Source organism: Pelobates fuscus, chromosome 4 (assembly GCF_036172605.1).
Source record: "Pelobates fuscus isolate aPelFus1 chromosome 4, aPelFus1.pri, whole genome shotgun sequence".
NCBI classification, from domain to species: domain Eukaryota; kingdom Metazoa; phylum Chordata; class Amphibia; order Anura; family Pelobatidae; genus Pelobates; species Pelobates fuscus.
Window position 1 is genome coordinate 276,767,024 of NC_086320.1, and position 27,705 is coordinate 276,794,728.

A 27,705-nucleotide genomic window follows, 5' to 3' on the forward strand; every position below is an offset into this window, starting at 1 on the left:
GCCATCTTTGTTGGTATTTTTTGAGAATAGATCATGTGTAATACAGATGCCTCATTTTATTTGTGAGAAAACACCCTGGGACTCCTGTTTGGAGTGTTCCTTTTAAGTATACATTTAATATGTGATACTGTTTCCCCAAATATATTTTTGTGATACATATATTACATCAAATCGAGAAAAAAAAAAATATATAGGTACAAGGATTTACTTATCCAAGATACGAATGGATTAATTTTCTTTATTATTCATACTCATGTTTTGATGTTAAATAATTTTGGACTTCATTCTTATTGCTTTCACAATCTGTACACAATGCACATAAGAACATGGACCGGGTTTCGGAAACTCTGCTACAAGAACAAGCTTTTGTTAGAACTTTAAATGGATCCTATGTGTTTTAAACAAACTTTAAAAATGTCCATGGATGTTTGAAATTTTTAAACAAAAAAAAACACAATACTGAAAAAATCCCACAGTCCCTTTAAAGCTTAAGTTTATTCTCAAGCTACACTGGATGTATAGCTACAGCTGCGAAGATATTATTAGTAGGCAAACCATGAGGGCCGTTTGCGATTTCTTTCAATGATCCTTTTCTCTGAATCTTCTGCACGTGGCATATCCCCTTGGTAGAGCACAACTGTTTCTAATGTGGATACGTTGAATGGACCGCCTTCCTTAGCCTTGATCTCCTCTCTGATTTTAAGGGTCTCATGGCTGACTTTTGCATAGCAGAAGCCACACAGCACATGTTTTAGTTTTAGATGCCCACATTCTGGGCACATGTCAATATTGTCCTGAAGGAATGGAAAGAATAAAAAATGTTAAAAAATACACAGGAAAATGCCATGAGTATCATTAAAAATAAGGTTAAATACTCTCTTTAGTCAACTAGATGACTAAAGTGAGTATTTGACAAAAGTGAGAGAATGCCATGGGAATGGAATGTCCAATATAATTGTGTAATCTTTAGGTAAATTCAAATGAAGCACATTCAGCATACTGCATATGTCTTAGTGCTTTTCACAAGAGACCACAAACTGGCCAGGGCTGTTTAACCACTTACCAGATTATTCCAAAGGGAGCATGAGTGGGGGATCCCGTGAAAAAAAACAGATTTTTGCCAAACAACTTCTAAACCCTTTTACATAAACTATGGGGATGGGACACTGCACAGTGTGCTGCACTGACCCAGGAAACACATCTAATTATCGTCTGAGTGACTGCCACTAGAGATGTTCCTAGGCATTAATGTAAACACTGCTCTCTGAAAAGGCAGTGTTTACATTAAAATGCCTGAAGGGACATACTATACACACCAGAACAACTACATTAAACTGTACTTGTTCTAGTGACTGTAGTGCCCCATTAATATAGTGGTTATGTTGCTTTGTGTCTGTTTAACCCCTTAACTATCAAGCACATTGTTTAAAAATAATAAAAAAAAGGAATCCGAGTATTTTAGGTGTCTTTGAAAGGGACACAATAGTCACCAGAACAACTACAGCTTATTGTATTTGTTCTGGTGAGTAGAATCATTCCCTTCAGGCATTTTGCAGTAAACACTGTATTTTCAGAGAAAATGCAGTGTTTACAATACAGCCTAGGGATACCTCCACTGGCCACTCAGATGGCTACTAGAGGTGCTTCCTGTGGAAGTAATGCACACTATGCATGGAGACACACATCTTTCCTCATGGAGATAGAATGATTCAATGCATCTCTATGGGGAGATGCTGATTGACCAGGGTCTTGTTTGGCTTGTTCTGGCTCTGCCCCTGATCTGCCTCTTTGACAGTCTCAGCCAATCCTACGGGAAAGCATTGTTATCAGCTTTTGATGAACACTTCTGATGATGTTAGCCATGCAGGCAGATCAGGGGCAGAGCCAGCAGCAGACTGGATTAAAAGTAAGATTATACTATATTTAGAGGGTCATGGGGGAAGGGGGCTGGATGGTGTTTTTAACACTATAGGGTCAGGAATACATGTTTGTGTTCCTGACCCTATAGTGTTCCTTTAAAGTAATGCATAAATGTATTATTTGGTTTAAGGATGCATAGATAGCAAATTATTTAACTCCTTAAGGACAGAGCTTCGGAAGCTTGTCTTTCACTTTATGACAACGGCATTTATTGCATTTTTTGCTGTTTGCGTTCAACTGCAATTTGCATTTGACTAATTTATTGCACCGACGCATATTATATACCGTTTTTTAAAGGACAGAAAGGGCTTTCATTTGATGTAACATATATATATATACATGCTTATTTATTATAAAAACAAATACAGAAAAATGGGAAAAAAATGAAAAATTTTGATTTTTTTTTACAGTTTTTGCAATAATAATGTGTGCCTAATTAGTGCAGGTTAAGGAAAGTAATTAAAAATAAATTCATTTAGTTGTTCTGATTTACAGAATATATAATGTGTCTGGGATTTTAAGTTTTTGGTAGTTACAGGTCACAAAGCACAAGGAGTAAAATTTTTAATGTGGAGCGATTTTAGAATTTGGTATGTTTGTCTTGTAAGCTTAATAGCCATAAAAGAAAACAAAATTGCCACACAAAAGTATATATTTATATAAAGTAGACACCACAGGCTATTTACCTAAGGTTGTTTTGACACTTTCTACGTAGCCATTTTACCGCCAACCTCTGCTAAATATTGGAGTAAAATTGTGTTTTTGGGGGGTTTTCGCACACAAACTTATAACAAAGAATTTCTCATGTGTATTTTGTAAAGTTCGTGTGTGCTATTCCTGTACAAAGTTTTATTATGTGTTCAGTTACTTCTGCTGAGTACAACGGTACCCCCATTGTATGTCTTTGGCACTATTTCGTGAAGCTACAGTGCCATATAGGAGGCCTGTCCTTTTCAGTATTCACAGTAGAATTTTGAGAGACGGATTTAATGAGCCTATGCTTCCATTGCTATGCTATCACAGTATTCACAAAGGCCTACCATTTGTAAAAGTAGACACTCCAGGGTATCTCATAAGGCGCATATTGTGCCTTAACATGCCCCCATTTTTTTACCATTACATGCCAAAGTATGTGGTAAAAAATAATTTTGTGCATTTTTTACATACGGATTGCATTTTTGCTGGGCATTTTGTATATTTCATATGTGCCACTAAGTTCAAACCCCCCAAATTATGCTCAGCTAAGTCTTCTGAGTAAAAGGACACCCCCATTGTATGTCTATGGCACTATTTCGTGAATCTACAGTGCCATACAGGAGACCTGTCCTTTTCAGTATTCACAGTAGAATTTTGAGAGACGGATTTAATGAGCCTATGCTTCCATTTGGGGTATTATAACAGTTTGACTGTTCAAAAACACCCCACAAAGGCCTACCATTTGTAAAAGTAGACACTCCAGGGTATCTCATAAGGTGCATATTGTGCCTTAACATGCCCCCATTTTTTTACCATTACATGCCAAAGTATGTGGTAAAAAATAATTCTGTGCATTTTTTTACATACGGATTGCATTTTTGCTGGGCATTTTGTATATTTCATGTGTGCCACTAAGTTCAAACCCCCCAAATTATGCTCAGCTAAGTCTTCTGAGTAAAAGGACACCCCCATTGTATGTCTATGGCACTATTTTGTGAAGCTACAGTGCCATATAGGAGACCAAGCCATATCAGTTTTTACCAAACTTTGAATTTTGACGCCGGGCCTATGTGCAATTTCCAAGCATCTTCGCAGGTTTTAAATTCAAACTACCCCACAAAGGCCTACCATTTCTTAAAGTAGACACCGCAGGGTATTTCAAAAGGCATATTTTGAACCTTAGCGTGGGATCATTTTTCCGCTAGCGTGTACCAGGTGTAGTGGTAATAAGCGTTTTTTTATGCCTTTTTGACACACAAAGTGAGTTTGCACAGTATATTTTGCAAACCATATGTGTACTACCACTGTATAATACTTCATATGTTGCTCAGCTATGTCTGCTGAGTACAAAAATACCCCCGTATGTACCTTTGCCAGGTATATGTGGACATCAGAGGGGCACAATTGGGACACAGCCATTCCATTTTTTTTTTCAAACTTTAAATTTTTACGCTGTGCCCATGTCCCATTTTAGAGTATTTTACCAGGCTATATAATCCAAATACCCCATAAAGCCATACCATTTCTTAAAGAAGACATCCCAGGGTATTTCAAAAGGCATATTTTGAACCTTAGCGTGGGATCATTTTTCCGCTAGCTTGTACCAGGTGTAGTGGTAATAAGCGTTTTTTCTGCCTTTTTGACACACAAAGTGAGTTTGCACAGTATATTTTGCAAACCTTATGTGTACTACCACTGTATAATACTTCATATGTTGCTCAACTATGTCTGCTGAGTACAAAAATACCCCCGTATGTACCTTTGCCAGGTATATGTGGACATCGGAGGGGCACATTTGGGACACAGCCATTCCATTTTTTTTCAAACTTTACATTTTTACGCTGTGCCCATGTCCCATTTTAGAGTATTTTACCAGGCTATATAAACCAAATACCCCATAAAGCCATACCATTTCTTAAAGAAGACATCCCAGGGTATTTCAAAAGGCAAATTTTGAACCTTAGCGTGGGATAATTTTTCCGCTAGCTTGTACCAGGTGTAGTGGTAATGAGCGTTATTAAATGTATTTTTTTACTTTCTAAAACTTTTTAAACCTCCTAAACTTTCGTAAAACTTTTTTTTACAGATTTAACATTTTTCTAAGCTTTTTTTTTACGTTAACCCCTAACTAGCAGTAAGCAGCACTAACCGTAAATTCCCCATTTTCCCATAACTCCCACCCACCCCAGCTAGCAAAATATTTAATTATACAATATTTAAATTATTTAATTAAATAAATTTAACCCCTGAGGGTTAAAAAATAAATAAAAGTTAATCGTCAGGGGTTAAAAAAAAATTAGATCACAGTATAATACTGTGATCTGTATTTTGATCACTGTAGGCAGTGATCGACTGGCAGGGAAGGGGTTAATTTTTATTTGGACTGGGTAAAGTGTTTATTTTTTTAAATTTTTTACTTAAACGTTATTAAAACTTTTTTTTAACTTAATTTTTTAACTATTTAAAGCTTATTTTTAAACTTTTTTTTAACATTAACCCCTAGTTAGCCTAATACTAAATCCCCCAATTCCCCACTAACTTCCACCCTCCCCAGCTTGCTAAATTTATAATTTTAAAATATTTAAATTAATTAATAAAATAAATTTAACCCCTGAGGGTTAAAAAAAATAATAATTAACCCTCAGGGGTTAAAAAAAAAAAAAAACAGATCATAGTAAAATGTAATCCCTGCCAATTGATCACTGTAGTCAGTGATCAATTGGCAGGGAAGGGGTTATTTTTTTATTAAAATGGGTAAAGGGGGGGGGGGGGGATTTTAAATACACTTTATTTTTTTGTCTCCAGGGGGCAGGATCAACACTGATCCGTCTCCCTGCACTTCACACTGAACCCGGAAGTGCAGGGAGGCGGAGGTGAGTATAGAGAGCACAAGTGCCCGCTCAGACATGCTGTCAGAGCGGGCACATGTACTGGGGCAGCCGGATCCGGTGCTCCCGGTCTGCCTCTAATGCAGAGGCAGACCGGAGCACCATTAACCCCATGATCGCCGCGATTGCGGCGATCTGGGGTTAATTTTAACGGGTGACGGACGAGGTCCGTCACTCGTCATTAACGCATTCCCCTGAGTGACGGACCTCGTCCGTCACTCGTCGTTAAGGGGTTAAAGGAAACAAAAACGAACATTATGGTTGGAGTGGCAAACTCTTCTCTGAAATTATTTTTATTTTTTTCTCACCCAAAAAATGCACTTGAAGCACTTAATGCGGTGAGTAGTGCAGCAAGGCATAAAACATACTTATCTCTGTATTTCTGTGTCCAGATGCTCCTCGACTTCTCATGAAGGCTTGGACATGCCCATGTAACTGAGGTGACAGTTCCACTTTAAATTGGTCTGTGAAAGGCATAAATAGAGAGCACTGGGCTAACCCTCCGTCCACATTAAGTGAAACAGACAATGAAAACGCAGAAATGGTAATTCCACATTATCAGTGCACTGAATGAGGGAATCCTCTTTTCTAAATGGCTTGGCATTAAACCAGGGATGGCGCCATCACTGCATCAAGCTGCCGTGTTTATGTTGCTTTGAGTGCCCCTATAATAAAGCTGAAACAGTAATGTGACAAGCCCAACTTAGCATTTAATACTCTGAACAAAACATACATATTTACCTTCTCTTTTATGAGTTTATTGGGATTTCTTCGTCGGCACCGGTTGACCTCTATTGTTCTTCTGCTTTTTGGTGCTGCCATCCAAAATATGCTGTCAAGAAAGCTTGGCCCACTTTCATCATTATCTGTATCTATTGCAGCGGCAGGGAGCGATGATGGTGTTTGTACAGCTAGGGCTGGAATGAAATAGAAAATTAAAACGTAAGAGTACATTTTCTACTAAATGTGAAACAAAGCACTATATTTTATGACTCAAATATCTAAAATGTCCATGACCTTTCATCTATTATGTAAACCAGGAATAGGAAAATTTTAGATTTGGATAAAATAAAATATTATATATATATATATATATATATATATATATATATACATACACACCTCGGTTTACAAACACCTCGGTTAATATAACTTTCGGTTTACAAATAAAAATCTATTGAAAATAATGCCTCGGTTTACAATTTTTTTTCGCAATACAAAGCAAGTTTCCCCAGGATGTATTGCACCTGGTAGGTTTATAGCACCGCCCCCTGCATGCTGCAGCCTGTGGGTACCACGTGAAGTCGAGTGTGGAGGTGTTGGAGCGGCTTTTGGATCGAGTTTTGGAGCCATTCGGGAAATTGTTTGCTGTTGTTTTGGGATTTTTTGGTGCATTTCTCAATTTGGTGCATGCCTTTTATTGTGTGTTCTGCATTGTGGGTTGGTTTCCCTGCCAGCTCATTTTGACTTTTTTTTTCTGACCTCCAGAACGGATTAAGCAATGGCTTTTAATGCATTCCTATGGGAAACCGTGTTTCGGTTTACAAATGTTTCGCAATAAGAAACGTGCGGGGGAACACATTAAATTCGTAAACCGAGGTCCCACTGTTTGTGTGTGTGAGAGATATAGAGAGGAACACCTGGTAAAAGTCCCAGACAAGGACTGAAACGTCGAGCTGCCATTTTTAACATGTATGAATAAACTTTCACTTTTAACTTTCAACAAAACCGTGAGTGCTGGTCATGCTTATCATTTGGATATTTGAATCTCCCCTGGACTGCAAGCACCAGGATTCTATACTTTGAGTCTGTGTGCAAGGAATTGGTGTCTTTCATATTATATATATATATATATATATATATATATATATATATATAAAAAAAAAAAAAAAAAAAAAAAAAAAAAAAAAAAAAAAACAGGGGGCTGCACTCACCTAATCATGCAAAAATGGGGTGCTGCTAGGGGCCAATTTATACAATACACAAGATCCAGCGCACTTACTTATCCATTAAACGATTGAAGTTGCTATTTGTAGCGGAGCCCTAGTCCTAGCAGGGACACTCCTCCGCTAGTTTCTCCAACATACACTCAGGAACAAGTAAAATACTCCAAGGGAACATCCAAACACAGGAAAAAACTCCAGGAATCTCCCACCTCCTCCCCAGCAACTGGACGACACTCAGCTCTGGGGGTATAACTGATTTTAATGGAGCCACACACGGCCTTTTATGAGTATCCCCATGCAATGGGGTTTCCAGATACATATTCCAGGGGGCATTCCCCACTGGACCTGTGAGTAGACTGAGACAAAATACACAACATAATGTTATTAACTCTCATGTCCAGGACATGTATAATAACAATCACACCAAAACATACAGTTTCCCACAAGATGCCCCCTTAAAGTCCTATATCCCCGGATAGCCTGGGTCTGAGCGCCCAATATATCTGAAAAAGCGCTCAGGTCCGCAGCCGAAATGCCACATGTGGTATACTTTAGATCGACCGCACATGAGGTGCCTGCCCAAAAAGGTTCCATGAAATTAGGCTGTGCGGTCGGTCTCTTTCGGGAGTATCAAATAGGCGATAAACAAGGCATGAACTGTTCGTGCAGTCATTCTGTTTATCTTGTTCGGGAGTTTGCTCCCCCCGAACGCCACTCTGTTCGTCTGAATCCCCACAAACATAACTGAGGGTGGAAGTCCCATCGGTGTTCGCACCGTTCAGTGTCCGATTTTAGTTCCATGCACTCGACGACCAAATACCGCTGTCTATGTTCGTGGCTAAAGATGGCCACCACCACGTGTTCGCACATACGAACGGAGGACACCCAGCCGACTGCTTGGAATGTTCAGGTTATTGCGGTTAGGGGAGGTGTGAGCAGAGGTTATTGGGGTTAACGAGCGGCACACTCCACAAATGGGTGGTCTGGCATTTGGTAATTTGTTCGGGGAAAGAACAAGATGATCCAGGGACTATGAGCACGAAACGAATAAGAGTAATAGTCCAAAATTAATTTTGCTACACTGTTAAACAAATGCAATCTGTCAACATTGAAGTTGCTGTTAAGTGGATAAGTGAGTGCGCTGGATCTTGTGTATTGTATAAATTGGCTCCCAGCAGCACCCCATTTATGCAGGGGAGTGCAGCCCCCTGTTTTTTTTTATAATATTATATATATATAAATAAATAAATAAAATGAAATGTATTTTTTTTTTTTGGGGGGGGGGGGGGGGGGGAGGGAGTTTAGGGAACACTGTGGTCCTCACCTTCACAGATGCCTCATCCCAGGGCCCTATTTAGCCTTGTACTGCAGAGAGCTGCAGATGAAATTTTTCCCAGGTGGGTTAATCTCATAAGAGCAGACATTAGGCTGTCAGAGTATGACCTGACAAAAATTGGGTACATTGACGTTGAGGCAGGCTTGTGCAATGTATGATCATATAATGTAACTAAACCCCCATTATTTTTGCCTAGATTAGGTGTTTTTAAAAAAGCTAATACAATCTGTCAACATTGCTGTTTAGTGGATAAGTGAGTGCGCTGGTTCTTGTGTATTAGATAAATATATGCACATATATATGCAACTATATTGTATAATACATGTGCCCTTACACAAATATTTTATTTATATAGCACTAACAAGTGGATTTATACAGATAGTACAATCACCAAAATGGCGGCATATTTGCTGCCTCTGCAGCACTGCATATTATAATAGGGCAGTTTCTGGGAAATGTTTCCAAGCCTACGTATGACTTCAGACATTCTGCAGCACTTTACAATTATAGAAAAGGAATATTTATAAATGAAGAAGACCCTGCTTAAATGATTTTACAATCTGAGTTATACAGATATTATAATAGGTCTACTGTATAAATGGACATATTAGAATAATTGGTCTCTCTCTGCTTGTTCTAGCTACAGTGAGCTCACCTAAACATCTCCATGAAAACATGGCCATTTCTTTTAACTTTTACAATTTTTTTCCTGTACAATCTCTCCCCATGCTAATACATCATCTCACTGACCATTTATGCGGATCCAAGGAACAGCCCTAGCTTTCTTCTAATAGGGTTATTTTCTGAAGTCAGAATTCAAAGTCAATTTATATCCATAGACCAAAATTGCCAAATTAATTCAGCTTTGCTTCCAGTTCGATAATTTTATCCAAAAATGTGACACCCAAATACTTTATAACAGAAGCACTATATTAAGTTATACTGCTTAAGGGGCATATAGAACCCCTTTTAATATGTATGATGTAAATGTTCCAGTTTTGTGAAGGCAAGATTCTGACTACAAGATATGCAAATACTAGGGTAATCTGTATCCAAATATTAAGGAAATAACATTCCTTTAGCTTAGTAAATTAGTTAATTGGGAATTTAAAGTTTGAAAAAGACCGGCATTAAAATGCAGTAAGATGATAAAAGGGACACCATAGTCACCAAACCAACTTTAGCTTAGTGAATCAGTTTTGGTGTATTGATCATGCCCCTGCAGTCTCCCTGCTCCAGCACACTGGATTTCTCCATGTCAGTGTGGATTGTTCCGTTCAGTGATAATGTTATTACCCCAGGCCATGGGCTCCATACATAGTGCACTAACTAGCCCCTACAATGGGATGTGCCCTCTCACCCGGTGACATGGGCTGCAGCCCTAGAGCTCTCAGCACGCTCTGCTCGGCATTCAGACAGCCCCGCAGCACAGAACTGAGGAGTCCTCGGATCGACCCGCCGGGCAGCGCCATGTTTCCCTCACACCCCGGCACACTGTCACCTTCTTCTGAGGTCACTCGATGTCACGTGATGCACAGCGTGCGCCAATCACAACATGGCCGCCGCCAACCAAGTGACATTGAGAAAGTCTTTAGGTGCATTTTGATGTTTGTATTGTAACTCTTCTCCATTGTGTCACTGTAATGAGCAAAACGATGACACTGTAGAACCTCCCATAGTAATGTGTTTTACTGACCTATTATTAAATATTATAAATGCCATATCATAACAAAAAAATAATAATCAGAATGAGAAGCAGACTAGTTCACTTTTACAAACATGGCTTTAATACATATATAACATATATAACTTCCAGATCCCACATCTTAATCCTCAATCATTATATAACTACAACTCCCATAATGCCTTGCCAGCCGTAAGAATGGCACAGTACCCCGGATGTTGTAGTTCTATTATAGCTGGGGTAATCTAACATGTTGGCCACGCCTCTCAAACAATCAGTGTCATTAATCGGTTATCAGTATCATTAATCGGCAATCAGTATCATTGATCGGTAATCAGTATCATTAATCGGTTATCAGTATCATTAATCGGCAATCAGTATCATTAATCTGTTATCAGTATCATTAATCGGTAATCAGTATCATTAATCGGCAATCAGTATCCTTAATCGGCAATCAGTATCCTTAATCGGTTATCAGTATCATTAATCGCCAATCAGTATCATTGATCGGTAATCAGTATCATTAATCGGTTATCAGTATCATTAATCGGCAATCAGTATCATTAATCGGTTATCAGTATCATTAATCGGCAATCAGTACCATTGATCGGTAATCAGTATCATTAATCGGTTATCAGTATCATTAATCGGCAATCAGTACCATTGATCGGTAATCAGTATCATTAATCGGCAATCAGTATCATTAATCGGTTATCAGTATCATTAATCGGTTATCAGTATCATTAATCGGCAATCAGTATCATTAATCGGCAATCAGTATCATTAATCGGTAATCAGTATCATTAATCGGTTATTAATCGGTTATCAGTATCATTAATCGCCAATCAGTATCATTGATCGGTAATCAGTATCATTAATCGGTTATCAGTATCATTAATCGGCAATCAGTATCATTAATCGGTTATCAGTATCATTAATCGGCAATCAGTACCATTAATCGGTAATCAGTATCATTAATCGGTTATCAGTATCATTAATCGGCAATCAGTACCATTGATCGGTAATCAGTATCATTAATCGTCAATCAGTATCATTAATCGGTTATCAGTATCATTAATCGGCAATCAGTATCATTAATCGGCAATCAGTATCATTAATCGGTAATCAGTATCATTAATCGGTTATTAATCGGTTATCAGTATCATTAATCGGCAATCAGTATCCTTAATCGGTAATCAGTATCCTTAATCGGTTATCAGTATCATTAATCGGCAATCAGTATCATTACTCGGTTATCAGTATCATTGATCGGTTATCAGTATCATTAATCGGCAATCAGTATCATTACTCGGTTATCAGTATCATTAATCGGTAATCAGTATCATTAATCGGTTATCAGTATCATTAATCGGCAATCAGTATCCTTAATCGGTAATCAGTATCATTAATCGGTTATCAGTATCCTTAACCGGTAACAGCGATTTATTCGGACTGTAAGTCAGGATTAGTTGCTGGCATAATTCATTAATATGGCTATTTCAGTGCTGTCATTGTCTTGATAGTGATACACGCCTTGTATACTTGTAATATGCCTGGCTATAACACAGAGAGTTCGCGAAAAGCTCAGTAGCGGCTGTGCTGTAATAATAATACTGTATTGTAGTCTATTACCATAGGCATATCAATCCGTACTACAATTCCCGGCAGCCCTTTCGCCGAGCACGACGCGCACGTTGGATTCGCCAATGGAAGTGCGAGTGACGCAATGACGCAATTACGCGAGGAACGCAATGACGTGATCGCGCACGCACGCCGTGCCTGTGACAGAGAGGAGGAGCGCTGGTGAAGATGGCGGAACGCGGTTACAGTTTCTCTCTGACCACATTTAGGTATGTGCGGTGCCCTGGCACACTCTGTTAGCCTGGCATCCTCGCCCTCTGTGTGCCGGGACTCTCCGCTGTGCACGCCGTCCGTCTGAGGCGGGCCTGACACCGCCTGGAAGGCCGGCCACGGCGCTGCTTCCCCTACCGGGAACTTTGCAGAGTCACCGCACAGTGTGGGCTGTGAATGCCGGGCCCGCCGTAACGTGGGCTGAGAGCGGGATGGGAGCATTGCTCAGTGTCAGCCATCACATAGTATGTAGATCACCGCCCGGCCATGGCTCCGTGTTATCACAGTATTCATGGAGTCTCTCACACGGGGTGATCCATGCTGTGTGTACAAAGCCCTCTATACCCTGCTGCTATCCCCCGGGTACTCCACCATTCATTCAGAGTCTAACTTCACAATGGTCGGTGTGCCACAGCTTTACTACTATTATTTATAAAGCGCCAACAAACTCCGTAGCGCTGTACAATAGGGGCGCCGACAGAGATGTATTTGCAACAAGAGTGTGCTGAGGGCCTTGCTCAAACCAGCTTACATTAATACCTCTATGATGGCCGATATTGATGGCTTTTAAAAATGTAATGCTCTTCATTGTTGGGTTGATGCTGGCACACCATACATCATCATAGTAAGGGGGTTGTTTATTTGTATGTATTTGTTATAATGAAATGCTAGTAAACGGCACAGCTCTGTTGAGTGAGTAATATTTTTTAATATGGTATTTAAAATAATAAAAAAAAATATTTATATATATATATATATCCACTCCGTGAGTTGTCCTCTATTTGGAAGTGTACGAGCAGATTTCACTGCTGTCCATTTTGCTATTCCTTTAAGGAACGCAGATTCCACCTCGTCTGGAGTGGAATCCGTGTCCATGAACCAGAACCTGGTGCTTAAAATGGTACTTTAGATACCATAACCAGTACTGCTGGCTGTAGTGCTTATGGTGCCATGGTAAGAAGTTGAACTGTTTGACATTTACCCTGCGTTCTAAAGTCTCATATTACTTAGAAATATCCATTCTGCATAATTTTAAACATTCTTTACTATGCTGCTTTGTCCTACTACCTCAAACATTGCTGATTTTAAAAGTATACTCCATTAACCATAACCACTGCAGCCCACTGTTATGGTGGTGTGAGTGCCCTTGCAACCTTCCAGAGAAATTTGTGAAACTGTTTTGGAACAGTTTGTCAACTTGCTTGTATTCAATCAGGTGCCTGCAGCCACAGCCTTGCTTCTGGATTCTCTTAAAGGATAATCCAGTTGCAAATCCCAGATTTACAGATGAACCCTTGATAATTTATTGGTGCCAGTAACTTATTAAGGATTTATAGGGGTTCAAAATATATAGAAAATATATCGATTGACACGGTTTTTAGGTACTGGTCTCCCAGGCTCCTGCTTACTGTCTAGTCTTGGAAGTATGATGTTGCACTTTTGTAAGTTAGACATCTATCCATCACATTAAACCACATAGGTTTAAAGCACTTTGTGTTATTTTAACATTTGTAGATAAATGAACATAGGTAAAAAAAATCATATTTGTGTAATTTTAACATTTGAAGATAAAGGATTGCATGATTAAACTGGATTTAATTTTTTTTTATATCTTTAGGCCTACATCGTTACTCTGAAAAGTTTCACTTTCACTTTTGATTCTTTTGTCTGTTCCTCTTTCTTATTGCAGGTCTTGAAAAAAATAGTCATAGTAGCCATTAGCCCTTATTTTGATTTGATTTTTTTTAACTCTTTAAAACTTTAAATGAAAGTACAATATAATTATCTTTGCATTATGCATGTATAATTCAAATCAAATAATTTTCTTATGTCAGTTATTTGTTGGCTCAAATGTATATGACAACAATTGAGTAATGGATGAGCGGTAGAACCATTCTACAGGCGGATCTTGTTCTTCCTTTAAAATAGCTTTAGCTATAATGAATAGCTTGCTCATTGTGCCAGAACCTAATAAAGGAGAATAGGTAGTTAAACGGACACTATAGTCACCAGAACAATTACAGCTTATTGCATTTGTTCTGGTGAGTATAATTATTCCCTTCAGGCTTTTTGCTGTAAACACTGTTTTCAGAGAAAATGCAGTGTTTACATTACAGTCTAGGGATACTACCACTGGCCACTTCTCAGTTGGCAGCTAGAGGTGCTTCTAGGGCCAGTGCTACACAGTGGGTGAAAGAGTATACACATTTCTCACACTTTTGTGAATGTAAAGCTAGTGATGGGCTGAGAGCCTATGAGCAGGACTCAGTCCTCCGCTTCCTCATTGAAACCTTAGATGTAGCTGGAAACCAGGGGGAAAAGCGGACTGTCGCTTTCTTGACAACTTTGGATTTAAAACATTTGTAAATTCTTAAACTCTTTTTAAGGTAAGAAGTCTGGCACCCTAACAATTTCAATGAAATTAAATTGTGGTGCCTGGAATGATCCTAAAGGAACACTATAGTGTTAGTAATACAGTTTTGTATTCCTAACACAATAGTGGTTCTCTGCACCCTACACGGGTTAAATAACCCTTCAAACACTCACCTAATTCTAGAGCCGAGGTCCCACGACTGACTCTGTCTACGCCTCCTCCAATGTCATTGCAAGGGGGAACCTAATGTGCATGTGCAGCGAGTGTCGTGCGCATATTAGTTTTTCTCGTTTCATGGAATTAAACTTTGTGAAAGAGCAGAGAGCACCTCTAGTGGCTGTCTGGTAGACAGCCACTAGAGGCAATATTAACACTGCAAATAAAACATTGCGGTTTCTATAAAATTGCAATGTTTTCATCTGCGTTGTTGAAAGCATACTATAGTGCTAAGAATACAAAGCTGTATTAAGGGTACGTGGAGGGGACATCCTGCTTTCTGAAGGTTGGTAGGTAGATCAAAAACTTCCCCTGCTTGGTCCAGCACTCTCTCAGTATAGCAAGGGAGCATATGGGGTGTAACGCAGGCAATTGCAGATCATTGTTAGCTCCCTTGTGGTCCACTGTTTTTCAGTGAATCGTAACACTGCAGCTGAGCAACACCCAAAGTCATTCACTCCAGACTGGAAACAGTGCAAGAATTCTGCACCTACGAGAGGTGCAGACCACAATCCCTGCCCAACGGACCACCATGGATGATAATAGTTAGTGAGGGTTAAATGGAAAGAAACTGGATCACCAGTTAAAGGTTCATTATAGGCACCTAGACCACTTCATCTCATTTTTTGAGAAACTGCAATGTAGGACTAAGACTGTCTCTAGTGGCTGTCAATGAGACTGCTACTAGAGGCACTTCCCACTTGCTAGGCGACTGATGCTGCATGAGGACATCCAGCGTCGGGAGGGGGCAGGGGAAACTAGTGTAAGGAATATTACTTATAGAATCCCTTTAAGCAGGAACTTACCTGCAGCTTTTATCCCACACATAGAGGCAGAGTGGGCAATGTTAGCATGAAAATTACAGAAGGGACAAAAGAATGGCAGAGGAATAGAAGGAAAGGGGCAGAAAGTTGAAAACAAACGTACAGTGTAAATTGGATAGCAAGTCATGGGGGGGAAAAAGGAAGAAGTTTTGAGATATAAGGAAGAGAGATTGTCAGAGCAAAAAATGTGAAAGAATGGAAATAGTCTGAAGGTAGATGTGGGATACATGAGGGAGTAGCAGACTCAATTTTTTTTCCTAGGGCTGTAAAGTCTTATTATCCTGGATAGAAGTTCTTAGGTTCTATTTTTTTTTCCCCCATGCCTTAAACGGTACTTCTGCTGAATAGCCGTGAAACACTAAATTAAGATGGCAGAAGGAAAACCCTCCTACAAGCAGTTCTCCTGCTCTCCAGCACAAATATTCTCCCAACAAATGCACGTTGTACTTGCTGGAGGAATATGTCAACATCTGTCACTATGTTGTGAGGCAGATGCACTTTGAAGATGGCCCTGGGTGAGTGTTCCCAAGTAAGGTCAATCATATTAAGTGCGGGATAGCATAGCGGGGCTGAATGTGGCAACACTTATGGATGTCAGAACAATAAAGACAGGATAAATACGATTTAACAGCTCTAAAATAAACTGAATATATATTTTTTTTTTTCTTGCAAGTGAGGTATAAATTTGTGTATGTGTTATACAATGATGCAAACTCAACGTGACCGGTTCGCTTCAACCCATTAAGGACACATGACATGTGTGACATGTCATGATTCCCTTTTGTTCCAGAAGTTTGGTCCTTAAGGGGTTAAAGGAATACTCTGTTGTAAATATATATAGTTTATTGTTAAAGGGACACTATAGCCACCAGAACCACTACAGCTTAATGTAGTGTTTCTGGTGTCTAAAGCATGTCATTGCAGGCTTTTCAATATCAATGCTGCCTTTTCAGAACTACCTTTAGTGGCAGTCGCTCAGACGGCTGCTAAAGGTACTTCCTAGTTCAGTGCTGAACGTTCCCTAGAGAGATGCATTGATTTAATGCATCTCTATGAGGAGATGCTGATTGGCACAGCGTTTTCCTGCGCATGCCAATTACCTCCCAGTGCTTTTCTGTTGTCAACTATGGAGGTGAGACCGGGGAGAGAGAAAAGATACGTTTAATCACCTTTAAACTTCACAGAGCGAAACAACTATTCCAAAACTATAGTGTACATGTCTGTATTCCTAACACAATAGTGTTCCTTTAATATTCCTCTTCTTCAGATTGCTGGGCCCACCTGTAGTTAAAACCCTTTTTAATTTATTGCCATTATTGTCTTGGTGTAGCAGCTGCTGCACTTCTGATATCATGCTGATGGATGATGGTGGGCAAGTCTAATGCTCCTCATAGAGGAGCAATGGGGCCTATGGCTGATCTGGGGCAAATTATGTGCTCAGCCATTTGGCTGCCTGCTATATAGAAGCATTCTAAGTGTTTGGCAATGCTGAATGTGAAGGCTTATTGAAAGTCTTCACAAAGAAGCACTTCCAGTAGCTGTCTGTCTGTCAGAGCTATTAATAGAACTCTGATTGATATAGATCATTGTGCTGGGATAATACGATGCAGTGATTTTTGTACTTGGTGTCCCTTTAACAGAAATATTAATAATGCATACCTTATTTTTAAATACTTTGCACACATTTTGAGGATTATATACATAGGCCTTGATTACGCCTCTAGCAAGTGGTTCTCACACTTTCTAGAAGAATCACTCTCCCTTTATGATACCAATGCACTGGCAATGCAGTCAACTTTTCTAAACCATGGGATGGTGTGCCCTGGTTGCGGAAGTGTTCCCAGGCAGAGTTCATAAAGTAAGTGTGTTGGAAGGCTGGAAGGAGCAGGATCACTCTTTTATGGGGGCACTAACACAATAGAGAGGAGTTAAGTATGAACGACATTTACTGATTTTAGAGCTGTCATGACGGGTTCATTTTAAAATGCTGTTCTTTATGAGTTGTTTAAAAAAAAAAAAACATGGTCACTACATATAGCCTTTACAGTATGATAGACCTACACATGTATTTGTTATAATTGTAAGAACAGTGAGCAATGTGTGATACTACAAAAGGTGCATGCCCTGCATTTGTATAGAATATTTATTTTCACATGCAAGAAAGAAAATGATAGCGGCACTGTTTCATAGCTGAGCAAAACATCCCTTAGTTATTAAGATATGTAGGAAACTAGTTTTAAAAACCAGTACCGGTAATTTACTTTGTATATGTGAATCCTACTATTAGGACTGCTTCTGTTTTCACAAAATACAGAAACTTGGGTGCTAACTTTTCTTTCACCAAGCCTTTGCATTTGAGCGGTTCCAAGATTATATCAGTGTGGAATGTCCAAAAAAAGCACAGACATTCAAAACAGATCTTGTTTCTAGACAAATTTATATTTCTAGGATTTCTTAACTTACCAGAGTAAAGATATTGTGTAAACACCTCATAGCTAGGTAAACATGCACATTTTGCAGTTTGAATAACCTTCTCTTTAATTTTGTATTTCCTATTTCTACCTAGTCCGTCAGGCAAACTTGTTCAGATTGAGTATGCTTTGGCTGCAGTCGCTGCTGGTGCTCCTTCAGTTGGAATAAAAGGTATCTATCCGTACAGCTTCAGTGACTGTTGTTACAAACATCGACTGTCTAGTTAATAAATCATTTTCAGTTTAGTATTTGTTTTACATGAAATAGAGCCTTGTACAATAGATGAATAACAAGCCATATTTTTGTCCTGCTTGTTAAAATCTGATATAATGTGAATTTTGCCTTTCAGCGTCAAACGGTGTGGTTTTGGCAACTGAAAAAAAACAGAAATCAATCTTGTACGATGAGCAAAGTGTACATAAAGTGGAACCAATTACCAAACACATAGGCATGGTCTACAGTGGCATGGGACCGGACTACAGGTGATTTTCATGCATGATGGATTTCTTTGCTATTGAAGTTTTTAATGCACTCTACTGACAGCTCAAGTGGGAGAATAGCTTCAATGTTATGTGATGTAAACATTCATGTATAATTGCTTAGTATTATATGCTTGTACCGTGGCTCCATGTCCACTTTCAAGAGGAAGTGTTTAAAGAAATCAAGTGGCACTGCCTTAGTTGTGTTTATGTATTTTTACTTATCATGTGCCCGTTGTATATTGAAGGGACATTGTAGGCACCAGAACCACTATCGCTTATTGTAGTGCTTCTGGGGCAGAGAGAGGCAATTAATCTCAATGAGGAGATGCTAATTTGCAGAGTGCCGACTGCCGCATAATTGCTTTGCCCCCTCAATGCTTCAGTTTTGATTCTCAGTCAGTGGAGGAGGAGCAGCTGCGAGTAGATTGGTATGCCTTTGTGAAATAAAGTGAGTAAAAAAAAAAATTATTCTTGTCGGGGCCTGAATCTAAGTAGACAGTAGAACATTAGCATTAGGTATACATGTTTATTACTAATGCTAGAGTGGTCCTTTAAAGGCGATCTGTCACTTTCCAGGCTTTTTAACATTTTATTTTTTCAATCCTATATTGAAAGGGCTACCCTCAAGTACTACAGCAACATTAGTGATTTGAAGTTGTCATGGTTGCTGGAGTCTGTATGTGCAGCATTTCACTATGAAACAGGGCCCATACGAGGTTTAACCACTTTGCTGCCAGAGTTGTAACTCCACTTAAAGCTGTGTTATTTGGACATCATCAATCTGCCCTGAACAAGTGTTCCAGGCTGGGTAATGTTAATTCTGTACATACATTTCTGAATGCACAGTTGACACTCAACCAATGAATGGCCTACGGAATCTGCACTAGGTTTCTGCAGCTCTGCAGAAACCAGGTGCACGTCATTGACCATTAGAAAACTCTGCTCCTGGCGGAATGCGGGTAATAGGGCCAGGGTACTCCTCCCATCATAACCACTACAGTAAACTGTAGTAGTTATGATGCTTGGAGTAGCCCTTTAACAAGTATTGAATTGGTGAGGTGTGAAAAATATAATATACCGTATATACTCGAGTATAAGCCGAGTTTTTCAGCCCATTTTTTGGGCTGAAAAACCCCAACTCGGCTTATACTCGAGTCAAGGTCTGTATTATGGCAATTTGCATTGCCATAATACAGACCGGGGGAGAGGGGTGCTGGCAGAGCTGTACTTACCTGTTCTGCAGCTCCTGTCAGCTCTCTCCTCCTCCGCGCCGTCCGTTCAGCACCTCGGTCAGCTCCCAGTGTAAGTCTCGCGAGAGCCGCGGCTCTCGCGAGACTTACAGTGTGAGCTGATAGAAGGAGCTGCACGGACGGCGCAGAGGAGGAGAGAGCTGACAGGAGCTGCAGAACAGGTAAGTACAGCTCTGCCAGCACCCCTCTCCCCCCCACTGAACTGCCACTGGACCACCAGGGAAGGAGAGCCCCCCTCCCTGCCATGTATCAAGCAGGGAGGGGGGACGAAAAAAAAATAAATAAGAAATAATAATAAAAAAATAATAATAATAATAAAAAAAAAAAAAGGGGGTATAAGGACCACTGTGGGAGGGGGGGGGGGTATAAGGACCACTATGGGAGGGAGGGGGTGGGATAAGGACCACTATGGGAGGGAGGGGGGGTATAAGGACCGCTATGGGAGGGAGGGGGGGGGATAAGGACCACTATTGGAGGGAGGGGGTGGGATAAGGACCACTATGGGAGGGAGGGGGGTATAAGGACCGCTATGGGAGGGAGGGGGGGGATAAGGACCGCTATGGGAGGGAGGGGGGTATAAGGACCGCTATGGGAGGGAGGGGGGGGATAAGGACCACTATGGGAGGGAGGGGGGGGATAAGGACCACTATGGGAGGGAGGGGGGAGATAAGGACCACTATGGGAGGGAAGGGGGGGATAAGGACCACTATGGAAGGGAGGGGGGGATAAGGACCACTATGGGAGGGAAGGGGGGGATAAGGACCACTATGGAAGGGAGGGGGGGATAAGGACCACTATCGGAGGGAGGGGGTGGGATAAGGACCACTATGGGAGGGAGGGGGGGAGAAAAGGAACACTATGGGAGGGAGGGGGGGATAAGGACCACTATGGGAGGAAGGGAGGGGGGGGATAAGGACCACTATGGGAGGGAGGGGGATAAGGACCACTATGGGAGGGAGAGGGGGGGTAAGGACCACTAGGGGAGGGGGAAGTAAGGACCACTAGGGGAGGGGTGAGTCAGGACCACTGGGGGAGGGGGGTGAAGGAACACGGGGGTGGGGAGGTAAGGACCACTGAGGGAGGAGGAGGGGAGGTCAGGACATATGGGGGGGGGGCAAATATCCTTGCACCGGCCCTGCACACACTGCATTCATACACTGCATTCATACACACACTGCACTCACACACACACACTGCATTCATACACACACACACTGCACTCATACACACGCTGCACTCATACACACACACGCTGCACTCATACACACACACGCTGCACTCATACACACACACGCTGCACTCATACACACACACGCTGCACTCATACACACACACGCTGCACTCATACGCACACGCTGCACTCATACGCACACGCTGCACTCATACGCACACGCTGCACTCATACGCACACGCTGCACTCATACGCACACGCTGCACTCATACGCACACACTGCATTCATTATACACACACTGTAAATAAATATTCAATTAATATATTTTTTTTAGGATCTAATTTTATTTAGAAATTTACCAGTAGCTGCTGCATTTCCCACCCTAGTCTTATACTCGAGTCAATAAGTTTTCCCAGTTTTTTGGGGAAAAATTAGGGGCCTCGGCTTATATTCGGGTCGGCTTATACTCGAGTATATACGGTAATCTAAAAGTACATACCTCTTTATCTTGTAACTTGGGGCATCCATCCTTGTTATTCTTTGTTATAAACTTGATGCTTTGCACCTGGAAGTCAGCATAGAGAAGTGCAGAAATTAAACATTTAAATTAAAATTAAATGTTTTCTACTTCTACTCTACATTTTGCAATGTTTTCCCTGTCCTTCCCTTTTCTGAACTGGTTTGTTAGCATCTCATGAAAAAAGATTAATTTATGTTTTCGGTAAAATAGTGTAAATTAGAAAATAAATGACAGACCCCCTTTAATTATTATAACCCCTCCCCATAGCCATTTGCCTTTATTTATATTTATCTTTGTATCCCTTGTGCCATATCTGAGTGTCTCCATTGTTCTTAACCAGGATGTCTTCAGTTTTAACTTCCATGAAATTCTTAATTTAATACAGTTATTCTTTTAGGGCACGTGGTTTTACTCATGAAAACAATGAATGAAGTTACTGGTGCAAGTTAATAGTAGTGTTATGTCAGCTGCTCTTAACGTGTTACTCCAAGCATCATACTCCGTGCAGTGGTTATGATGCTGGGTGTACCTTGGTGCTGTTCCTCAGTAATAGGTAAACTGTTTTGCAATGGTCTGCCTCTTACCGGAGTCCCACTGCGCAATGAGCCTCCTGACATGCTGATTGACTCCCATGTGGCTTCTGCACAGCAGTAAAAGCTGGAGGGTGATCCCAGCAGTCATTATTTGCTGAAAGAATTGACACTGGCCAGAACAGAAATCTGTGGAGTTAAATCACTGGTGACAATATATAGGATATCTCAGTGTTTTATGCTGAAAGGCTGCGTCAACAAGGTCCCTACTCCATAATCTCTTTAAAACAATGAAGTGGTCATGGTGCTTGGAATAACCCTTTAACTGGAAATGGAGCTTTTTGTGAATGAAGATTCTGTCTGTTCAGTTTACTGAGTGCTGTACTGTGTTTAGTAAAAAAGACTGATAGCTAAACTGCATATCGCCATGAAGTGCTGCAAATCCCAAGTGTGTCTTTTCTTTTTGCAGTCTTTCTGTTGATAGATTTAAAAAAAGTGCTGACAACACCAGCTTGGACATTTTAGCCAATGTAAAAGTAGTATTATACATATTTGAGTATGTTGTAAATGTGTAATTTTTTCATGGTGATTTATTTAAATCAAGCGTAACTTCTTTTTTTTATTTTTTTTAACTCTATCTGATTCCTTTTTTTTTTTTTTCCTTCCCGCTACAGAGTTCTTGTTCGAAGAGCCCGGAAACTAGCCCAGCAATATTACCTTGTGTACCAAGAGCCCATTCCAACAGCACAATTAGTACAGCGAGTAGCCTCCGTTATGCAGGAATACACACAGTCTGGGTAAATCTTATTACTTTGATATTTTATATAAGGAAGTGATGTTTGATATTGCAGACACCAGGATATGCTGCTGATCTGGGTAACACATATAATTACGGAAAAATTAAAGAAAATGCATACAGCACATAACCTCCAATAAATATCTGTGTGTGCATATAATATAAGTGCTAACCTCTGGGAAAGTACAAATGCTCATATTGACTCCCCAGTTTTCTATGCTGTGCAGATAGAAAAGTATTGTAAGGTATTCTTGGACTGCCCTTCTCTGAGAAATGTCTGAGGGCTGAGAGACAATATGATTATATTTATATAGCGCCAACAAATTCCGTAGCGCTTTACATTGGGTGGATGCACCAGATTCTCTCTGTTATGGCAAAGCTGTCATGCTGGAGTTGAATAGAGTATTAATATAACCGCTCATAAAGCAAAGTCTATCAAAATATTATATTTATGACGAGTTTTGTATTTACTTGTTTAGCAGCTGTTATCTGCTCCTGAACTTGTCATAACGGATTTACTTTAATATACAAATGACAAAAAGTATAATAGAATTTCAGTCCACAAGTCCACCTTTTTTGGCTGCTGGTAGTATAAATTATATTTAAAGTATCTGAGCAGCCTTAAGATTCTCACTAGTGAGAAAGTACATTTCTTAAGTGTTGCTTTTTTTTCTCCTTCTGTATACTTGTTAAAATCAACTCTGTATTTTCATCTTTAGATTGAATTTTTTTTGTTTTACTACTTGCAGAATCTTTTGAATGATGTCTTTAAGAACATGCCCTGAGCTAGTTACATTTGTTTTTGCAAAAGTGAATTAATTCCTTGTTAAATGAGCTGGTCTGTTTGTTTCCTCAGTGGTGTGCGTCCATTTGGAGTCTCATTATTAATCGCAGGCTGGGATGAAGGACGGCCATATTTGTTTCAGTCTGATCCATCTGTAAGTAAGATTGTGTGCTTTTCGTTTTGCGCTTTAATGATTTTTATTGTTGCAATGCGTTCTAAGTTGCATTTACATATTTGAAAATGGTCTCTATGAATATATCACTCTACAATTACATGACCAACACTGCAGTGCATGGTCATCAAAATAAATTACATTATGAAAACTAGAATTGTGGGCAGATAGTTATAAATATTAAAGGACCACTATAGGCACCCAGACCCCACTTCAGCTTAATGAAGTGGTCTGGGTGCCTGGTCCAGCTAGGGTTAACCCTTTTTTCTATAAACATAGCAGTTTCAGAGAAACTGCTATGTTTATATTTGGGTTAATCCAGCCTCTAGTGGCTGTCTCATTGACAGCCGCTAGAGGCGCTTGCGTGCTTCTCACTGTGAAAATCACAGTGAGAAGACGCCAGCGTCCATAGAAAAGCATTGTAAATGCTTTCCTATGAGACTGGCTGAATGCGCGCGCGTGGCTCTTGCCGCGCATGAGCATTCAGGCGGAGAGAGGAGGAAGAGAGCTCCCCGCCCGGTGCTGGAGAAAGAGGTAAGTTTTACCCCTTCCTCTCCATCCAGCCCGGCGGGATGGGGTCCCTGAGGGTGGGGGCACCCTCAGGGAACTATAGTGCCAGGAAAAAGAGTGTGTTTTCCTGGCACTATAGTGGTCCTTTAAGATAAAGTACTATGAGTGGAACAATAATTGAAAACTCTTAATGGTGAAGATCACTTATGTATTGCACATTCTACTTTATTGCTCTCTATGCTTATGGTAGTGAGGAAAGTGATGAACTTACACCTCTTTGACGCTAATGAAAAGTACATGAAAAGCATGCTTCCATGATTTTAGGTAAGTGCATAGAATTTAGGAGAGAGCCAGCATTTTATCCCATTTTTATCCATATCAAATTTCGCTCTGTGACTGCTTTTAAACATCTCAGAAGAAATTTAATTATGTTGTGCTCTTTGCTTATTTATACTGCTTTAGAAATAGTGGGCAGCTTACATTTTGTGCAGAACTGATTTTTTAATAATCATTGTTTGGCTTTTTGTTTTTTGTAAATATGGTGTATTTTTTTTTTCTCTTAAGGGGGCCTATTTTGCCTGGAAAGCAACAGCAATGGGAAAAAATTATGTAAATGGAAAAACGTTCCTGGAAAAAAGGTACACAGAATAGTTCATAGGTAGTTTAAAACACATCATGTTTAGCTGTAACTTCAAAATTATGATTGTCTGGGGTTTTGGTGGTGTGTTTTGGGGGAGAAAAAAGCTGAATATGGCGGACCATTTTTTTTATTTTATTTTTTAAATGGTTTTGAATATTTGTTCTTCTTAGGTTAGCTAAACTCATATTGGGACTGTAAATCATTTCATTTCTATTTAGTACAAACTAAGCTAATGTTGTTGTAATTTTACTTTTAGATACAATGAGAATCTGGAGCTCGAGGATGCTATTCACACTGCAATCTTAACACTCAAGGTATTTATCAAACTCAGCAGCTGGATTAAAAAAGTATTGTTCATATTAATATTTATAATGACACATGTTTCTGCATCTTAACAGGAAAGCTTTGAAGGGCAAATGACAGAAGACAATATTGAAGTCGGCATTTGTAATGAAGCTGGGTTTAAAAGGCTTACTCCTGCTGAAGTGAAGGATTACTTGGCAGCTATAGCATAAGTGATCCGACAGTGGAGTACGGTTGATGTAGTTTTTTTTTTTGTTTTGTTTGTTTTCTGCCACTAAAGGATTCAAAATGTTTTCTTTGCAGATTTTTTTTGCATACTTTCTTATTTCTACCTGTTTGACAGATCTTTTTAAAATGACATGGGTCGAGTCACATTAAACAATACAAATTAGAATTTTGTCACTTTATTTTTTTGTTTGGTAACTTGCATCTCTACGCTATATTTCATTCTTTTGAATAACATATGGTGATTCAGTCCTCAAAGGTCAGCAGTCCTGGATAGGTGTTTCCAATTTTGTTTTCCTGGCATCTTAACCAAAACCCCTTTATACCTCTATCTATTACTAACCATTACTAACAGTTACTACTGTATCTCTCTTTATTATATTATTACAGCAGCCCTAATAATAACTTGCACAACCTTGTCCTTTTCATCTGCACCCCCTGGGTTATTAATCTCATGCTTAAATAACTATTAATCCATGATAAATATTCCTTGATACCTAATCCTTACCCATCTAGTTTATCCATATCGATTTTTGTTGCAGCTATATTAATGAATTCCCTGGAACTAATTTGTGCCGGATATCCACCAGTTTTTGTATTAAAAAACAAAACAAAAAAACTCAAGTCAATGGGAGCATATGAAAAACAAATTAACTATATGTTACCCATTTTGTAGAAGGACTTTGTCGGGGTTTAATGTAACTGACTAGCATGGTTTTAACTTGAAATAAACAGGGAATTAAAGTTTAGGCCACAACAGCTGAGTAGGAGAATATTTCCAGTTCAGTTATGTTTTCATTTCAGCTATTATGATTTAAATTGTGAAATTCGCTATGAATTTCCAGCAATCATGACCTTAATGAATAACCCTAGATTGATGTAGGGAGCCTTTGATTGTAGCTCATTACATCAATCTATTACCCTTGCTAACCATTCTAATAGATCAGATCTCCCCTCTAAAGTGGACATACAGAAGTCAGATAATTGCTTTGAAACATGGGTTGAGTAATTGCATAATCACTTGTATGGAGACACCGAACTTGAGGCATTTCTATGAGGAGATGCTGATTGGCCAGGGCTGTGTTTGACTTGTGCTGGCTCTGCCCCTTATCTGCCTAATACGCTCAGCCAATCCAATGCTTTACAATGTGAACACATTTGTATTGTCTCAGAACACCACTTCTGATAGCCAGCAGCAGGAGACTGGAATAAAGGTAAGATTTTGCTTTATTAAGGGGGGCAGGGGGGCTAGATGGTGGTTTTAACACTACAGGGTCATATATACTTTTTTTTTTGTGCTACTGACCCTATAAAGTTCCTTTAAAAATACTCTCATCCTTTACTGTGTTGATTCCCTTTATGTATTTAAATGTTTCTATCATATCACCCTTGTCTAGTCTTTCCTCCAAGTTATACATGTTAAGGTCCTGTAACCTTTTCTGCAATCCATGAACCATTTTTGTAACCTTTCTCTAAACTCTGTCCAAAATATCAATATCCTTCTGGAGATAAGGTCTCCATACTGCATACAATACTCCAAGTGAGGTCTCACCAGTACTCTGTACAATGGTACAAGTACTTTCTACTGCCAATACCTCTCCCTATACAACCAAGCTTTCTGTTAGCATTTCTTGCTGCTCTTACATTGTCTACCTACCTTTAAGTCATCTAAAATAATTGCCTCTTGATCCATTTACTCAAATGTTGGGGTTAGGACTGTATCAAATATTCTATACTCTGCCCTTGGGTTTTTACGTCCAAGATGCATTATCTTGCACTTATCTATATTAAATGTAAGTTGCCACAGCTCTGACTATTTAACTAGTTTACCTAAATCATTTGCCATTTGGCATATTCCTTCTGGAACATCAAGCCTGTTTTTAGTTTCACTAGCAAAAACTCATACCTTACCATCAAGACTTCCTGCAATATCAGTAATAAAAATATTGAAGAGAATGGGTCCAAGTACAGATCCCTGAGGTACCCCACTGGTAACAAGACCTTGTTTTGAATATACTCCATTGACTACAACCCTCTGTTGGCTGTCACTCAACCACTGTTTAACCAATTCCACAATAATGGAATCCATACTCAGATTGCGGTTTATTTTTTTT

At 39.7% G+C, this 27,705-nt stretch overlaps 2 protein-coding genes across 2 annotated transcripts; one reads left to right on the forward strand and one right to left on the reverse strand.

Annotated features, from left to right (window-relative positions):
• Positions 1-203: 203 nt before the first annotated feature.
• On the reverse strand, positions 204-10,300 carry MRPL32 (mitochondrial ribosomal protein L32). Its single transcript, XM_063450654.1, has 3 exons — positions 10,147-10,300; positions 6,246-6,421; positions 204-794 (listed from the first exon to the last, which is right to left on the reverse strand). The coding sequence occupies exons 1-3, from the start codon at positions 10,256-10,258 to the stop codon at positions 543-545; spliced, it is 540 nt and encodes a 179-aa protein (XP_063306724.1). The 5' UTR covers positions 10,259-10,300; the 3' UTR covers positions 204-542.
• A 1,925-nt stretch (positions 10,301-12,225) lies between these two features.
• PSMA2 (proteasome 20S subunit alpha 2) lies at positions 12,226-25,760 on the forward strand. Its single transcript, XM_063450655.1, has 8 exons — positions 12,226-12,320; positions 18,302-18,378; positions 18,557-18,689; positions 22,836-22,958; positions 23,814-23,895; positions 24,988-25,061; positions 25,320-25,377; positions 25,462-25,760. The coding sequence occupies exons 1-8, from the start codon at positions 12,280-12,282 to the stop codon at positions 25,576-25,578; spliced, it is 705 nt and encodes a 234-aa protein (XP_063306725.1). The 5' UTR covers positions 12,226-12,279; the 3' UTR covers positions 25,579-25,760.
• The last annotated feature ends 1,945 nt before the right edge of the window (positions 25,761-27,705 follow it).

Bases quoted from the DNA above. Each gene is read 5' to 3' on its own strand.
- MRPL32 (XM_063450654.1), bottom strand. From the start codon at position 10,258: ATGGCGCTGCCCGGCGGGTCGATCCGAGGACTCCTCAGTTCTGTGCTG. The intron at 6,422-10,146 runs GTGAGAGGGCAC...ATTTCATTCCAG, and splicing joins GCTGCAGCCCATGTCACCGG to CCCTAGCTGTACAAACACCA. The intron at 795-6,245 runs GTAAATATGTAT...CCATTCCTTCAG, and splicing joins ATAAACTCATAAAAGAGAAG to GACAATATTGACATGTGCCC.
- PSMA2 (XM_063450655.1), top strand. From the start codon at position 12,280: ATGGCGGAACGCGGTTACAGTTTCTCTCTGACCACATTTAG. The intron at 18,690-22,835 runs GTGATTTTCATG...TTCCCGCTACAG, and splicing joins GGCATGGGACCGGACTACAG to AGTTCTTGTTCGAAGAGCCC. The intron at 23,896-24,987 runs GTAAGTAAGATT...TTTTCTCTTAAG, and splicing joins TGTTTCAGTCTGATCCATCT to GGGGCCTATTTTGCCTGGAA.